We start from the raw sequence: 18,159 nt of genomic DNA, 5'->3' as shown, positions 1-18,159 counted from the left end.
GCCCGCTGACCGGGTCAGTATCACCTATCTATAATGAAATCTACCAGCTCTGGAAGAGAAAACCTGCCAACGAACATAATTCCTGTGGTTCTGTTATTATTTAAGAAAAAACAAGTCTTTGGGGGGGGGGGGGGGGGGGGGACATGGAGTGAAACCAATTGGTTAGATCAAGCTTAAAACTTAGGTCATTGGTTAGCGCATATTTAAAACTTCGATCATATTTACAACTCCCCATTAAAAGCATGAAACTGAAAATATTGTGAAATGCCTGTCTGTGGGCAACTGCTGATCAAATCATATAGTCATTTATGACTAATGCATGAAAACATGCAGAATGCTAGGCCAAGCTAAGCTGTGAGTCAACACTGCAATCTTAAGAAGGAGAGGGTGTCTTCTTAGTGGGTCACGCAGCAAAACTCCCTGCTTTTCTGCTGTGGTGATCTAAAGCTGAGAGTGAACAGAGTGAGTGCAGTGGGCTAAACCACCACAGTGGGCCTGAATGTGACTCAAGGTGTGACTCAAGCTTGTGTGTGTGTGTGTGTGTGTGTGTGTGTGTGTGTGTGTGTGTGTGTGTGTGTGTGTGTGAGAGAGACAGAGAGTGAGAGAGAGAGAGAGAGAGAGAGAGAGAGAGAGAGAGAGAGAGAGAGAATAAGTAACAGCAAGAGAGGACTGAATGTGAGAGAAAGTTGCTTCCAGTCTAATGTCCTCTTGCATCACTTGTCTGGTTCATCTGAGGCATCCTAGCTGCTATATGATGTTTGTGTGTGTTTCAGAAGCCTAAGAAATACTATCCAGACTTGCTGCGCTGAGATGACAGTATTCTTTGGTTGTCAGAGGTAACAGCATTCGGGTGTAATTTTTCCCTAGACAGATATCGAGCTGCCTTGTTCAGATAGGAAATTACAGAATAAGCCCTCAAATTACTGGCTGCTGTGACAGATCAACGACTTCAGCTTCCCCCACCTCATGAGCTTCACAGTAAGAGTATTCCTGCAGCAGCTTGCAGAGATGCAGGGAACCTTGAGCAGGCGGGAACTGATGTGGGTTTGCTTGCAGATGCGTGATCACTGGTCTACATGGTAATGTCATGACAGTGTCCTGCAGGCCTCCTAACGCTCTGTAACACAATGACACGAGTACTGGACCAGGCTAATTCAGAAGCTCATTTGTGTGTGTGTGTGTGTGTGTGTGTGTGTGTGTGTGTGTGTGTGTGTGTGTGTGTGTGTGTGTGTGTGTGTGCATGAAGGAGTGCATTTGTGTTACTGACTATGACAGAAAGAGGGAGTGAATGACAGAAATAGAAGGAGAGAAATGCATCACTGGGGCTGCATGTTTTGCTCAGTGACAGCATTTTGAACAGGAAGGGAAATGTGCCCTCTTAGGAAGCACTCAAACCCACCGTGCTGTTAGGCTGCAGTTCCATTTCCAACCTTACAGAGTGAAGGCAATCATCCCCAGTCCACAAAGCCCTCTAATCACACAGTTCCATTTCCAGGCAAAAAAAAGCAGTCTCATATCACATCATTGCTTATTTTAAACCGTTGTTGAGCCCGGGCTCATTAAAAAATGAATGTCTTCCAATATTTTTATTATTGTAGAAATATTATGTCTCCATGACTAAATACAAACCTTTTGCTTGTTTACTGGATCGTTTAGCCATGTTTAATTGTTTCCGAGTATATTTTCCTCCCGTGTGTCATGTCCTGATATTTTCTGACGTTGTCCATAACTTACCGTGCTAAGACTTAACACCGATTCTTGGACACCCATAAAACTGTCCAGCGGATACAACCTACTGGTTGTGGTTGCTCAACTTTATAGCAGATGGCATTTTCCTGCTGTACAGATGCTGCTGAAGGTGTCGGATCTGGACCCGGTCTTGCTTTACTACAGAGTGACAGCACATGTGAGAGATTTCCTCCCCCTACTGCTGAAGAGGGTGAGGGGGCTCTGTACTGGGCAAACTGTCAATATGTTGTGTGCGTACATCATTTTAAAAACAAGAATGTAATGTAACAGCTGTGAGTCAATACGGATCCAGCCAATCGACTCATGAAAGAAATCAACAAAACCATGTTTAACAGGTTTAATAGACATAGGTCTGTTTGTAAGATAACACAGTTACAATGCAAAAGCTCCAATCTGTTCTTATCATACCTGACTTGTTAATTACTTTTAAAAGACTTCAAAACGTACTTAAGAAGAGACTGGAGTGCTAAGCTCTATATCCTTGACTCATACAAGCCACCCCCGGAAATAATTAATTTAAAAGGGGTGGGGGCTGTTTAATATTGACGTGAAAGATCCCTGCAGCGATGCCTTCAGCTTTGCAACTCCCATAAGATTTAATCTGAGTACTAGTTTTAGCGACGCTCTCTGCTCTTTTTGAGGGGGGTGAAACATATCGTCGCTTTTTGTAGTAAAACAAGTCGATCTAATGTCGGAATTATGGCAAAGCCTACTCGCACTTTTATTTACTGAACTCTCGCCCTTGGAGCCTGCTCTTAAACACAAAATCCAAAGAGCACGTATTCGGTTGAAAGTGAGTTGATGGAAGATGCTCTATATGCCTCTCTGAGTCATAAATGTCCACAGGAAACCGGATTGAAGGTGCTGCTCAATCCCATGGTAAAAGACTATATCTCTTTAGTTTGAGCATTCAACTTAATGGCACGAGGGTTGGCAGCAGCAGTGTAAACGTATCCAGATCCAATGTGGGTGTTGACGCCTGTTGAACTCCATAATGCACGTTTACACGTCTTCGTTTGCAGTGCATTATCAGCCCACGGCCACAGGCGATTACAAGCGAAGACGGCCGACGGGTTCATTCTTTTGGAACACATGTTGAATTTCCTACTACGTTCCTGACGCAAGCAGATGAAATCGGTCAGTTCAAACTGGGTCTTGAATAATTTGCCATAAACTGTAGATTACCGCACAAGAGAATTAATTTACAAAGATTATCTCCTGTAATAACGTTTAGATACATCATCTGTCTTGCAGGACCTTCCCTGAGACCTCAACCACCCATGGCAATTCAAAATATTGTCACGTGAATGCGAGACGAAGTGGTCCTATTTTCAGTTATGTTGCAAATGTATTATTCCATTTTTCATTAGGACCAACTGTATTATTTTGCTTATGGAGAATGCCGAAATCACTTAAACATTGTTATCTGTACTTTAGTAGTAAAGTAACTGATCTAACTAAAGCGTAGGTGCATTTACGATTGTTGGGACTACATATTGTCAAGTGACCTGCTCTGAGACGTTAATGTGATGAAAGCCGGATTGCATACATAGAACACTGTCGCCACCTACAGGACAATATAGTCTAATATGGCATGCTACGCTGGCCTACATGACGGTATTCTAATTGAGAAAACAGCAAAAGTTTGATGCACAAATGAATACCTTTTACATTAAGAAATGAAAAATATTTGTTTTCTCAATGTAATAAAATTGACATACGCAATATGGTTTGTCCTATGTCGCATCAGAAATGAGTGAATGAATGAATTCATAAATTATTTAATTAATCGATGAACACATTCACACATGTCAGAATGCGATGTGTTTGTAGGAGGCTGAAGAAATTGCTAAGCAATAAAACTGTTTGAGATGATTGAGTTAATAGCTAGAGTGTGAATGGACTCCGTAGAAGCCAAATTTACACTGCTGACTTTACTGTGCTATTTTTAAACTGATTAGTTTGAGCCGAGTATAGTCTGAGACACAATTAGATAAAGGCACAGAATGGTAGTACACGAGCCTTCATCAACTTCATCTTCTTTACAAAATTAAACTTCTGTTCTGCATAGTTAAATATTAATGTTATCACTGTTACGATGTCTAACTTTTATTATTTTTTTTATTTAATATAAGATGTACTTAATCACAACAAAGCGATATATGCACCCATTTATCCCCGCTAGAGGGTGTATTTCATTAATGCTATGAATTCAAAAAGTAATAAAAGAAAAAATATAATGAATATTTCACTGTTTCAAAACATTTCTACTGCATTTTGCTCAAACATTTCTATAACACGAAAAAGTTATCAACCAAAATCCTGCATTGCTTCAAATGTCATTTTAGGTGATATAGAGAATCATTTTTCTTTCCAGAGATGGGACAATAGCTGGGACGATTCAGAGAGCCATTTGTATATGATATTAATCCAGTTTGGGGCAGTTGTCCTGATGTTAATACATAAAAGGATACAGATTATATAAGATTTGTCAGACCACCTTCTGAAGCAGGTATGTTAGTACTGCAAGACAATTCAGCTTGGAATGTTTCTGATATCATACAACAAACTGAACATTGCAGACAAGGTACATGTACAAAGTACATTTATGACACATCTCAGATGTGTGAACTGGAGGTGAAACTGATACATCTTAATCGGTTTTTCTCAACAGATTATACTTAGTACAAGTGTTACAGTTTTCGGTTACATATACCTGTCCAAATAAACATAAAATAAATCACAAACAAATTAGGCTGTATAGGATAAATGAAAGCTATATTCCACATATCCCCAAGACAAAACAATGAACACCTCCTTTTGTATTTAGTAGTTTCTAAGGACAACTCAAACGAATCGAGCTGACATTTCCCCAGAGGGAGGGTTTCATGAACATCTTCCCTCTGTCTCAGTAGTCGCTGAAGAGCAAATGCCAGACATTGCTCCTAACACACTTGCGCGGGAAACAAAGGGGGCTTTGGAGTCGGGACTCACGCTCCATCCATACACACCAAGCCATGTGAGAGAGCGAGCGGGCGATCTCTTGCCTCGGTCATTTTGAGAGGGAAACCAAACCTATCCATTGACGGGTTGAGCGCCGCTCCCCGTAAAACAACCTACAAAAACAACAAGGTCTACAACTGCAGTTCTGAAGATTCGTTGTGTAATTTATGCAAAACAGTAGATAGTGTCAGTCTACAAGTCATACCAATTGTCATTACGTCTGCGTTAGTGGTTTCATTCTAAGACAAAAGTAGAAGAAACACTTCTCGACTAAGGAACGGGACAGCGTATTGAGTAAGTACTAATGAGAAAACGATTGCAGTTTTTTGCTGTTTTATTGTCTTTCGTTCTTTGGCATCCCTGTATATTGATTTACTGTGGGCTAAGGCGTTGTTTGCAATGGCGCTTTAAATAACGCAGAAACGGTCCAATAAATAACTGGGAGACGAATAATATGGGGGACACGAGCTAATGTGTTTTCTAGGCTACCCACAAAATGGTCAACCGGAATGCATTGTTACCGTCTAAAACGAGATAAGCGGTACTTTAAAGTAACAGTATTTTAAGTAGCCGTTATATGATACACTAGCCACTAGTGTCTCTGAGCTTGAAACAAATCATTTGTAAACCGTTTCGATCTTTTAATAAGGTCAAATATCTGGGTTTCTCCAGCGCCCCAGCCTTGCAGAGCCATGGAGAAGTGCAGTTGTGAGGCGAGGAGATTTTACTCGCCCGACGACGTGAATGGGTGGGATGCTCCAATATGGCCGTGTATGTTGTTAGGTTTACTGACAAATGAGGTTAAAACGTTGGTGTGTGTGACTATTGTTATTGTCCCTCTACGGCGATTTCTGTATACATATTGAAGTGGGTGTCAGAAATAATATACATATTGCATGGATTTGGGACTTTGTTTTAATAGCCTTGCGTTTAGCTTTGAATTCATCCTCCACATTTGGTGTGTATCCCCCACCCACTTTCTAAATGTGGTCATCATCCGTCAGTGGGCAAAAAGCGTTATTTTTTTCTTGAGGTAGTGGTGCAATAAATCCAGAATTGGTTAATCAGTCCTTTGACATGTTAACACAATGATTTAACCTTAATTGTCATTAACAATAACGCTTTAAACGACTCGCAGAGAGTCCTGGGCTTTGGAGGCAGTTACACCTAATACACCGTTAACGGCAAAAGCTGCGTCAGTTAATTGAAACACTGGGTCAGTAGGCCGCGGTAACGCAGACCAGAGCAGTAGTATACATCAGAAATGCAATCACTGACAGCATGAAATATTGCAGCAGACAACAAAAACAACCGTGTTGAATTAACACCTGTAGTGTTTAATTAATTGTGTATAAGTGCACCTAGAATGCATCTGTGTTAAATCGGCCCTTAGAAGTTACACCGAGGACACATTGTTCTAACCTGTTTTTCATGGAAACAGTAACTCGTTTGGCTACTCTTTACTTGTCTTGTTGGTGATAGCTAGGCCAGTGTAACCTGTGTGGGCCTTAAGATTCCCATGACACTGATTTAGATAGTGTCTTACCCATTAGAGCTAATTGAATGAGTCCTGCAATCACAGTGCCATTTTTCCAAAGCAGCGTATCTTATCTGGCACAGGTCCTGAGTCACACCACATTCTTCACCCAGGCACTCTGCTGTTACTGCTCTGGAAACAGCATCAGCCGGCCTTCCTGTTGCTTGTGTTAACCAGCACAAAGCTGTGCATCTAACCAGGCTAACTAGAAAATTTGCAAAGATCTTTGATATTATATTTTTGATGTAATACATTTGTCTGTGTGCAGGGGGTGGGTTGGTGCTAAATATCAAATGCAAAAACACAATGATGTTAAAGTTCAGCTATGTTGAAGCCCAGTCTTAACATTCTCCTGCTGCCAATATCATCCTAATGCATGCCGCTTTCATACGCATGGATACTTGCATTCAATGGCTGTGACTCCTGACCAGGGCCAATGTCTTTTAAAGTTTAAAAAAGCATGACTTGCCTCTTGCTTTCTTATCTCCTTACTTCTATCTTATCCTATTTCTATAAGTGCTCTGCCTGCGATTATCACTTTAAATTGACAGACTCTCTGAAACACAAACCCACCAGTTGACTTCTGAAAACTAAAATATCCTAATGATTCTGTCTAAGTGATGACCATACAGCGCTTCAACTTTATCCTGTAATGCCTTAACATTTGAATCCAAAGCTTAGATTCCAATTAACATTTGGTTGTGCGTTTAAACGTAGAATGATAGGGCAGGCAGAGTGACCATGGTGATAAGTATAATAAGAGAACTACTTAAACTTCATCTGGCAAGTGACTTTCCATCTGGGAGTGCTTGAATGAGGCTGGAAATTGTCCAGAAGATTCCAGAGCCAGGGAGGCACTGAAGTGTTGCTAGCTCTTATGACCCACATGCTAGTCCATATCTTTGGCTTGATACTAGCTGCATCTGTGTCTGCACTGTGGAGCTGAACTCGGAGGTGGGTGTCCACCCTTCCTGCCCCCCAACCTCCAGCCATTGAGGCCCCCTACTCTTGACATTACACAGCTGAAGGATATTCCTCCCATTTGATGCCTTTCTTTACAATCCATGGATGTACTCAAACTCCTCAATCATTTACCTCTAAAGCCTCCCTTCCAAATTCTTTGCAAGATAATACCTCTTGGTGTGGTAGTTCCAGGTTTGTTGTGCTTGTGTTATGCTTTGGAGTGGGGAAATTGCTGTCATGCAGCTGACCTCAAGCCTCAGAAACAGTGCAGGACAAGGTTAGTTTTTGGCTTTTTCTTGAAAGGAAACTAGGTTCAGTTCCAAAACTATCACTTTGATACATTATGCCTTGGCATCAGTGTAAACATTGTAGGCGTATTGAGGATCGTCTGTACCAATACCACTTTTGAGGCTCTGAACATGAAACAACCTATCTTCCTATCTTCAGTAACTGAGTGTTTGCAGGTTGTAAGATCAACACCTTCGGTGTTTGGTTATGTTAGTTTTATATTCTAAGGTAAATAGAGCAGAGCAATATATATAATTACAGGTTCTAAGAATAAGTACTCCTTTATATTTAGTTTAAAAAAATGTTTAAACCAGATTTTGGCAGTCTCTGTTAACCAGAACTGTAGAATATGTTTTCCACAGATTACACAGTTTCAGATATTTAACACAAAATAAAACATCTTCACGGTCGTCATTAAACTCATGGGAGACATGGATGCTGCTAGACCATGCCTGGGATTATCGCTTTATGTGTATTTAACTACACCTTTATAACACACTTAAACAGAGGATTCTTGCCAATACTTTTGTACAAATATCTTCTACGAGATGTGGTTTTCACTCCTTTGGATGTGGTGTATTGTTTGTTTGTTTTTTTGTTGCTTTGTCTTTCTCTTTCTATTTTCTGTTGCTGTTCGGGATGTAATTCTTACTATGTTACGGCTCGGATCAGCTGCTCATTGTAACTGGCTGCTTCTTGTTTCCCCTGACATTTAAAGCTCCTTTATTGGCTGGTGAGTGATGTGTTGAAAAGGTCGAACTGTGGCCTGACTTTGCTGTCCAGCAGTGGCACTCTGGGACAGACCACGAGCCAGAGCTGACTGCATCTACACAGGAGTCACAGCTCCTAAATTAGAAGACGCTAGTCAGGGCTGTATTTTTCTTTGGATTCTTCCACTCTTGGACTTTTCCATTCTTCTTGATGAGATTCTGAGATAATATAGATGCATGATATTAAACCTTTTTCAAGGAAATGGTTTTAACCTTTACTCCCTTGTCCTGATCTTCAGATTGTCCATAGCTTCAGATATTATAATTCTTTGGTGTTATATTTGGTTGGAATTATCCCAGATTAGTTGGGTGAAGGATACTGGGAGCAGGGGTCAGATTAAGAAACTAGATAAACTAGATAGCAGGACAATTGCTTGGAGCAATCATCTGTCCCTTGATGTGGGTGGATTTGCTAATTGGTAGAATATAGAAAATCAGTGTGCAAGTCAGCACAGGCAAGTTTTATGCAAAATGTGCATGATGCAAAGACCTCATCAAATGCTAACAGATGTTCAGCAGGCTCTGTGTGGATCAGTTTTGCAGTGCCATGGATTGCATTACAGTTAGTTGGCTACACTGTGTTATGAGTAGGTGTTGTGCATGAATCATTTGCAGTGTGTCTCCAACTGCTTGAATGACTTTCTATGTAGTGAAGAGTTGTAGTGTCAGTGTTTATCTAATATTAGCTGTGTGCAAAGTGGGTTCGCGGTAGGTAGATTGCTGTTCACAAACCATCCTATCATATATGGGTGAGTTTAGGAGTCAGTTGATGTTAAAAGGATACCTCACCCCAAATTCTAACATTGTCAGTAGTTAATGAAAGGCAGTAGCATTACCCTAATTGGCATTGCCCTAATCATGCTAACTGCTCCCCGTTACCTTTATTCAATGCTAGACATGTTAGCTTTTTGACATGACATGATCAGCTCCATTGAGGGAAATGTGTGGGAAAGAAAGGGCACATCTGTGAACATGTTTTGCAGTTTGCCTGGAGAAGGCCTGGCCATGTGACTGGCCTGCTCGGAAGCACCATTAAAGTCTTCATAATCAGCTGGATGCCTCTTCCCTGTGGACTTGTTTCAGAAGAGAAGCTCTTTCTCTGTGGACCACAGCAAAACACAGCAAAAAAGCATATTATGACAAAAGACAGCATTGTGCCAGACTTAACTAGGCCTTCCAACAGCCATCTCTTGGCTACATAGCTGACCTAATTTTTAATCTGCGTGTACCTTTAACTCTGATACTCTGTGGCAAAATGTTCCTCAGTCCCAGCCCAGAATGATTTCCCAGCCTTTCTCGGGATCCAATATGAGCTCACTGTAACACAAAACATTCGCAGCATTGAGCAATTTACAAGTAGGTGGAAAGACACAATGATCTTCAACAGTACCAGTCAACCCAGCATTAAGTCCCCAAGCTCTAAGTCGATTCCTATTTAACTTCTGCTCTGTTATGTGTGCAAGCAAGGCCACAGAACTCAGGTTTAATCGCAAGCTTTCATATGCTGAATGATTCTGCATGAGCAGGGCTTCCCTCAGCTTCAGCTTTATAAATAATGTCTGGAATCAATTTACAGAGGAATGCAAATAAATGTTCATAGTCCTGAAATTTGCATGCCTCTGTCCTGCTGTGGCTGAGGGATCCTGCAGTATCCCTGCTCCTTTCTGCCTTTTGTATTTGTGGGAAGAGGGGAAAAAGCTTCTCAGTCCACTATTGATTTCCAATGAAGTTTTTTTGATGGGCCATTGAAGTGTTTTCTCTTGGATGAGTAAAGAATTACTATAATGCTACTGGTCAACCAATTGTCATCATTCATTACATGACTAATTTTAATCTAAATATTGTAATTCAAATCAATATTATTTTTCTTTGCAGGATGTCTGAGGCTTTGACACAGCAAGAACGACTTCAGGCAATAGCTGTAAGTGCACTGTGACACGCACGCGCACACACACACACACACACACAGACAAAAAACAGCAACATTGTACTAGATAATCTTCTTCCACAAATTCCCTTCTCTTCTGCAGTGATATAGTTCATTTTCATATTTGGATATTAGATTCAAGAAGATACAGTAAAGTTTGTAACATGTAATAAGGCAAGTATGCAGCAACAAAGAGGATCTTGGCCAAATGTGGGTCCAAGATTGCCTAATGCGTTTGTAAATCTCTGTAAAGGCTGATGCATGTCCTGCTGTCTTCACCACTATTGCCTGGTAAATTATTGATGGAGGGGTCATGCACAGTGCCTTCTTGCCAGGCACTCTCCTTCCCAGATGTTTTTACATCCTAGTCCTTTCTAAAGTCAGACATAAAGACTTCTTGGAGTGGCTAGTTTAGATGAGCATCTAGTAGGTTTGTATACTGTTGCCACTGGTTTAACCACGTCAGTGGTTCCCCAATGGTGTATAATATATTGCAAGGTATTTCATAGCATGTAGCAATATAAATGCAGTCACAGTATGTCCTCTCTCCTTGTAGACTAAATAAATATTGTAGATGTCTTGGTACGGCTCCTCCTCCAAACATCTCCCCATGTGTGTTTGTTTGTTTGTGTGTGTGTGTGTTTGTCTGTGTGCGTGTTTGTCTGTGTGGCCACGCCTCCATGTGTTTCACACCTGCTCCCCGTTGTGTTGTTAATGTGTGTGTATATAAGTTCATTGTCAGTGTATGATCCCGCGATGGCCTTAGTGCTACGTTGTCTTCTGTGTCTGAAAATAAACGTCGTTATATGTATCACAGCTCCTCTTTTGCATCCTGCCAAACCTCCCTGTGTAACAATAGAAGTTCATTCAACAATGTAAACATTAATTAATTCAACAGTGACCCCCTTTTTTGGCTGTTAATGTATTATAGTGGAGAGTAGTGGAGCGTTGAGGATTTTCTCCCTTTGTCTTAGAGTTAGCTGTATCCTGTTGCTGTTGATTTCTTTAGTCATATGCTAGCATCACTGAGTACCTCTGTTTGTATGGTGAACCAGATGCTAACAGGCGTTGCTTGCTTGTGTAGATACTAATATCAACCAAGGGAGTTGAAACATAACACACCACATAACAGCCCCACCCACCCAATGAAAACAAACCTATTATTTAAAGACAGAGAAGCTTATCTTATCAGGCTTCTGTGAACTCCAGATCCATTTAAAAACCACAGCCTTATTGCAGTGAGTCAGCATTGAGTACTGACAACACAAGAGGTTTGCTTTGATATAAGTGAATCCAGGGGTTATTATTGATTGAAATGAATGTTTGCACAGGTACAGGTAGAATAAGTAATTATTTGAGTGCTACACCCTGGATGTCCTTACATTTCTGTGATATTTATGTTGAGGTGAATTTGATGACGTTTTGTGACATTTTGTGAATGTACTAGATATGCAAATATCCTTACTTGGATTTGTTTTCCCTCATTTCTCTCTCTGTATTTATCTATCTGTCTGTCTCTTAGGAAAAGAGGAAGAGGCAGGCCGAGATCGAGAACAAAAGGAGACAGCTGGAAGATGAACGCAGGCAACTCCAGCACCTGAAGGTAGCACAGTAAAAATGCTAAGCACTGTTTGATAAGTGTATAGTATAGTACCATTACAGATGGGCCTGATTTTGAAATGATTGGGTTGTTTATTGATCGATTTGTTGAATTATCCTACAGAAAAGTCATAACATGAGCATAACTTGAGCATAACAGGTGGGTGTGTGTGTGTGTGTGTGTGTGTGTGTGTGTGTGTGTGTGTGTGTGTGTGTAAACTCCTGGGGTGCAGCCTGCCTGGGTGTGTCCTGCTTGAGTAATGACCTTTTCTGCACCCACAGCCAATATTTCTATTTCAAGCCCCTCTTTTGAAAAGCATAACACGAGAATGAGGTGGTTGTAACAACAGTTTCCTGTTTTGAGGGCCAGAGAAAAATCTGTATCCTCTCTCATTGTAAGCTTTGTATTGTTATGGTAGCCCAGATCCCCTTCAAAAAGTAGCTGTATCTCTGTGTTTTATACCTTTCTGTTCTGATATTTGAATCAGTCTTGTCATTTAGAGATCTGCAGAATTCACTAAACATAAATATGCAGTAATAAAAATTACTGTAGCGAACAACTTATTCACAGTGTCTCATCTCTGAACTAAGCAACATAGGCATGTAAATAGATACAAAAATGTTTTATTGTGATATAATTTCACCATAAAATTTTAACAATACAATTTTACAGTTTAAAAATTGTTAATAACTGGTTCACCTTTGAACACCGCCTGTGTTCCCAGCAGATTGCGCCTGCAGGTGCCACAGTTTCCTTAGTGGGCTTTTTCTTATTCAAAGAAAGCTTCTCTTTTTTTCATCTTGTTACTCTGACATCATTTGCATGGTTCTGGCCATTTTCTTGAAATTTCCTGTTAATTTTACTTGTTAATTTTAATTTTAGCGCAAAACCCCCTGCAGATGAACACCACACATGAAATATCTCTTAATTATTTTCATGCTTGTTTGTGTAACTGGAATACCTGTAAAATCAATGGCTTTGTTTTATGTCACAACAGATCTGTGTGATCTTGTTAATCTTTACTTGCAATTGTCTTTTGTCCATGAGGGATTTTGCTCTTCCGGGGAACAATCGAGCAGGCCTGGGTTTCCAACAGTGCGGGCTCAGATCCTTTGTCTTCCCTTTTGGGCTATGAGGGTATTGTGCATGTGGATGGGTGTGAGCATGTGGTGATGTCAGCGTCACAGACACAGTGCCAGAAAGAGCTGTCATACTGCCAGAGTGGGGAGGAGGGCAGGTCTGAGAGAGAGAGAGAGAGAGAGAGGGATGAGAGAGAGAGAGAGGGATGAGAGAGAGAGAGAGAGAGAGGGATGAGAGAGGGAGGGCAAAGCAACAAAGAGGGAGATGGAGGGAGAGAGTGGAAGAGCAGAGATGCAGAAAGAGAGAGAGACTTTTATATGCTATTTGAACACGAATTGGAAAAAAGAAATATTCCTAATTTGCATAAAACAACTTCTTTTGACAGTAAAGCCAATTCTGCTTTATAGGTGCAAAATCATAGATAAATAGCAATTTATAAAAATATTCAGCAGTGTACGGATAAAACTTCGGTAATGTTTTTGGAAGGAACTGGGTCATTATCCCTTACACATTGACATAAAAATAGAACAATAATATCCTAGCAGTCTCTCAATCAGGCTGTGAATATTCAGTAAAATATAAAATAAATATATTCAGTAAAATATATGTTCAGTGTTCAGTAAAATATAGAGGCCTTCTGGCTAGCCACCTCTCCACAATGTCTCACCCACTTTACCTACTGGCCCAGTATCTGGCCATGCAACTTTAAGATCTTCCTTCTTTCTGTTCAAAATTATGACCTTCAAATATAGTGACTTAAATAATAATGAAAGAAACAAGCCATGGAATAGCCGATCATAATATCAAAACATTTGAACATATTAATAATGTAGTCCCTTTTCTTTCTGACCATGAAGAACTTCACTATACCTGCAGAGGGCGTTGCTAAATATGCCACATCATTTTAGGAGTATTACATAGGAAATTGTTTTCATCTATAGCAGGGTAATATTAAATTCCCCATAAATTCAACTCTGTAGATTTGTTTCTTTGTTGTATAGTTATGATTATGTGTATGTAATTATCCTTATTTAATTCTGTATTATTTTTTCTGTTCTTTGATTGTGGGTGTGCATGTGAGAGGAAGAGGCATAGAGAGAGCAAAGTTGGGGAGAGAGAGAGAGAGAGAGAGAGAGAGATAAGAGACTGGTCTGTACTGTATCTAATGTCACTGACACAGCAGGTGAGTTTATAATGTAGTTTATAGACGCTTGCTAATGGTTGCAGTAACTTTGATTTTTTTAAATGTGAAGAACATGTATGAGTATTGATCCATGTTGATAAAAGACAGTGTGAGATAGGGGAGTCATAAGAGAGATGACAATAGGGTGGGGGAGAGAGTGAGACTTGAGGCAATGATGTCATAATTTACATAAAGATCCCAAAAGAACTAAATCTTTTTCTTAAGGAAACCCCAAATCCATCCTTATTATCAATAACAGTAGATTAAAAAATTAACGATTGTTAATAATCTTGGTCATGCAACAAAAACCTCAGTTATCTATATATGTCTATTTAAAATAAATACTTGTGTAACTTGAGTTGCTTAATCACTGTGCTCACAGAAAGGACCAGTATGACCCTTCTTATGTACTGCACTGTACAGGAGTGCAAGAGACAGGAAGAAACAGGAAGTCCCCCTTCCACGTAGCTCTGCCCTGCCAAGCTGAGAGCACTACTGCTCCACAACATCTCACATAAAAAATCCCCAAAACCACCATGCCACACGGACAGCAGCCATGGAACTTCACCTATTCTTGCAGCCTCGCTCTTACCCCTGTGAGGACCATAAGCTCTCTGGCAGGAAGCCCTGCCTCGACTGGCGCCTCTTGTAATGTTTCACTCACCAGCTATGTGCATAGAGTGCATTAGTTGAATGCCTTAAAGGAAGAAGCTAATGGTCATGTGCTAGCGAAGCTCTAAGAGCTAATAAATGGCCTAGATAACAAGAAAAGGGTGGTGTACATCAGGACATCAGCACATTGCATCTCCTCGATGTCCGGTCTCCAAAGCTCTGATTTGCAGCCAGTCAGCATGTGTTGTGTTTTTGGGATCATTCTTTATACATATGTTAACATGCAAAACGATGTGAAGCTCAGCAAAGTTTTGCAGTATATTGTGAACTTGTGTTTGTGTGCGTGTGATTCTGATTTAGAGTGCTAGAAAGTGTGAAAGTTATGTGAAGTTCTGGATTCCATTTTGTTGATCTTTTCTCTCTCTAAAGTCCAAGGCACTGAGAGAGCGATGGCTTTTGGATGGAGCGCCCTCCAGTGGAGAGAATGAAGTTCAGAAACAGCTGCAGGAAGATGAGGCCAAGACCAAACGACTGGAGGAATCCATTCTCAGGTAGAGATTTGTGGCTGGAACTTTCACATTATCTTTGATCAGTTTCACTTCTAAATAAATCTCAAGTCTGAATTTTGTTTAAATCTGACCTGAAGGTACCCCTTTAGGAATATAAAACAGTTTTTTCAGTGGAGCTGGAGTCAACATTGTTTAACATATAATTCATCATTTCCTCTAGTGAAATACATGACCACAAAGGCGCGACAAGGCTAAATTGCTGCTGTTGGGCAGAACTTTTTCTAATCTTCATAAGGATCCCTGCCAATTCCATTCTACCTACTCAGTTTCAGAGTTGAATCTACTCCATACAGAGTTAAACATATTAGTATCAAATTAACTTTTCATTTCAGATTTTCGTTTCTTGTATTGTCAAATTAAAGAATCAGCCATCTTAATGTTTTGATTTATTATGGAAGGATGGGGCATTTATTCTTTGTGATTCTGCGTGTAGGGCTTTTACTGTCATGCTCCTGCCACAGATTATGGTACATCTTGATATAACCTGATAGATGCCGTTTTTGTTTTTTTTAAAAAAAGGTTTTAAAGTCTTTTTTAAGCATTTAGGCAAGTTTTTTTTGTTGTTGTTGTTTAAATGGTATTAAGAGCTGTATGAAATTAGGGGTTTATTATGTGTGCACTTTGTTTTATTGATTTATTCCTTTTATCTTTTTACTTTTATACAGTTTTTATTTAATGTATTTTTTATCCTATTTTTTTATTCTCATTTTTGTAAAGCACCTTCAACTACCTTTGTGTATGAAATGTACTGTGCAAACATCACTTGCCTTGTCTATCTGTCTGTATTTGTAAATTCATCCATATCTCTAACCTTACAATAAAGTCCATTGTTTGTTGCAGGCTGGAGGAGGAGATAGAGGAGTTGGAGACTAGTGTTCCTGCTAAGTCTACTGGAGACAAACAGGACAATGTAAGTGCTACTAGATTACTCTAACCATGACTATCAGGACATTGTCAATATAAGTGTTACAATGAGTGTTTTACCCAAATCAAACCAGAAATTAGCAAAGTGTTATTGGATTATCCTGCATCAGACAAACCAATGTAATGTTTTGTTATTGGATTAATCAGGTCTTTTCTTGACTAGCAATGACTTAAAGTTGGTAGTCACCAGTAATCAATCATGTTGTCATAATTCTACTTTCTGGCTACTCCTTCTCATTCATGGAAATACTAGCATTTTTTCAAAGTCCTTGGTTAATAGTACTAATAACTGCATAACACTATACACTATGGAATGTATTGTATTGTGATACATTAAATCTTAATCAGTCTTAAATCTTCTCTTTCAGGCATCCGATGGCCCTGGAAAAAGTGAGCATTTCTCAGTTAAAATTTTCCCAGTTTTAGCTCTTTTTTGAAAGATTTTGACAAAATAAAAGGAGTCTTTGTTCAAAGATTCTAACAGTTTGTCTCCTGGCTGTCATGCCATTTCACTGATGTAACAGGCTAGTCACCTTTTATATTTTACTTCGTAGACAAAATGAGCAATATTATTCAGTGTAATGCTTTCTGATTTTTTACTTGATTCATTTCCTGAATCATAAACAAAAACATAAAAGCGATAGTGATTTCACAGAAAATCGTCAATAATCTGACTCAGCCTCGCACACTTTAAAATATGATGAAATTTTCTTATCTTTGTTTCCCTGTTCCCACTGTGTCTTCTGTAGTGGAGAATGGTCTCCACAAGCCCAGCCCCAATACCGAGCAGGCCAGCAAGAAACAGATAACAGGCATCGAAGCCAAGCTGCAGTGCACCAACCCGGACACGGCCATTGAGAACGCCAGCACAGAGCACCCAGTCACCATGGTGTTCATGGGCTACAAGAACGTGGAAAGCGAGGATGACACTAAGAAAGCCCTGGGCATGGACGACGCAGTAAAAGCGGAGTTTGTGGTCATCGAAGATGGAGAAAGTAAAGGGCCAGGTGAGGGAGCCAAAGATGACCAGGCCCCCCCGAATGGCACTGCGTCCAGCCCAGAGAAGAACCAGGAGGAAGGAAAAAAGGAGGAGGCCAAAGAGGAGGAGAAGAAGAAAGAGAAGCAGCCATGCAAGTGTTGCACGGTCATGTGAGCTTGAGTACGGACTCCCCTTAGCTGAACACATGACCTGACAACAGAACGGTGCCAAGCAACTCAGATGTAGGCCCTGCACAGCCAAATCACCTGCGTCTAATGAACTCGCACAGTGTTCATTTGAGTCCAGATCTGCATCTGCTGAGATAGAGTGGAGTCAATCACTGTATTCGCTGAGTTCATTCAATCCTGGTGCTTTTACTGTGTGTATATTACAGAAAACAATCGTTGTCCAGTATGTATTTCTTTTTTTTATTTCTATTAATATTTTTCTATATTTCTGTGTTGACATTTCTATCTCTCTCTCTCTCTCTCGCTCTCTCTCTCTCTCTCTCTCTCTCTCTCTCTCTCTCTCTATATATATATATATATATATATATATATATATATATATATATATATATATATATATATATATATATATATAAACATATACATAAACATATATATAAACATATATTTTGATTATGTAACCTTATGATGTTCAGCACTCGTGGAAGGACAGAATGTAGAAGCGCACTTCAGGTTCCACCTGGTGGACAGCTTTTTGGTGTCCTTTCACTTGTCTCATTTTCAACAAAATATGAAGGACACAAATACAGCATCTCTATAAATATTTAGCTATTTATCTCTCTTATAGTAGTGTTTCTAAAATTTTACTTTATTGATGAGATCAAATAATTATATTAACATATAAAGTTATGCTTTTATAATATAAGTATTGTTTTGTTTGTTTGTTTTTTTTCTTTCTTCAATCATCTCAGACCACTGTGAGGACAGGTACATAGACTAGTTCACA

The 18,159-nt window shown here is 39.8% G+C and overlaps 1 protein-coding gene across 1 annotated transcript; it reads left to right on the top strand.

The window, feature by feature from the left end:
- The first annotated feature begins 4,643 nt into the window (after window positions 1-4,643).
- palm1b (paralemmin 1b) lies at window positions 4,644-17,675 on the top strand. Its single transcript, XM_027008592.2, has 7 exons — window positions 4,644-5,046; window positions 10,186-10,231; window positions 11,760-11,840; window positions 15,142-15,263; window positions 16,122-16,191; window positions 16,574-16,595; window positions 16,955-17,675. Exons 2-7 carry the CDS (start codon window positions 10,187-10,189, stop codon window positions 17,356-17,358), a joined length of 744 nt encoding a protein of 247 aa, XP_026864393.1. The 5' UTR covers window positions 4,644-5,046; window position 10,186; the 3' UTR covers window positions 17,359-17,675.
- Window positions 17,676-18,159: the final 484 nt, after the last annotated feature.

This window comes from Electrophorus electricus, chromosome 15, assembly GCF_013358815.1.
Source record: "Electrophorus electricus isolate fEleEle1 chromosome 15, fEleEle1.pri, whole genome shotgun sequence".
Classification (NCBI taxonomy): domain Eukaryota; kingdom Metazoa; phylum Chordata; class Actinopteri; order Gymnotiformes; family Gymnotidae; genus Electrophorus; species Electrophorus electricus.
This window is presented reverse-complemented; position numbering and strand designations above follow the sequence as displayed.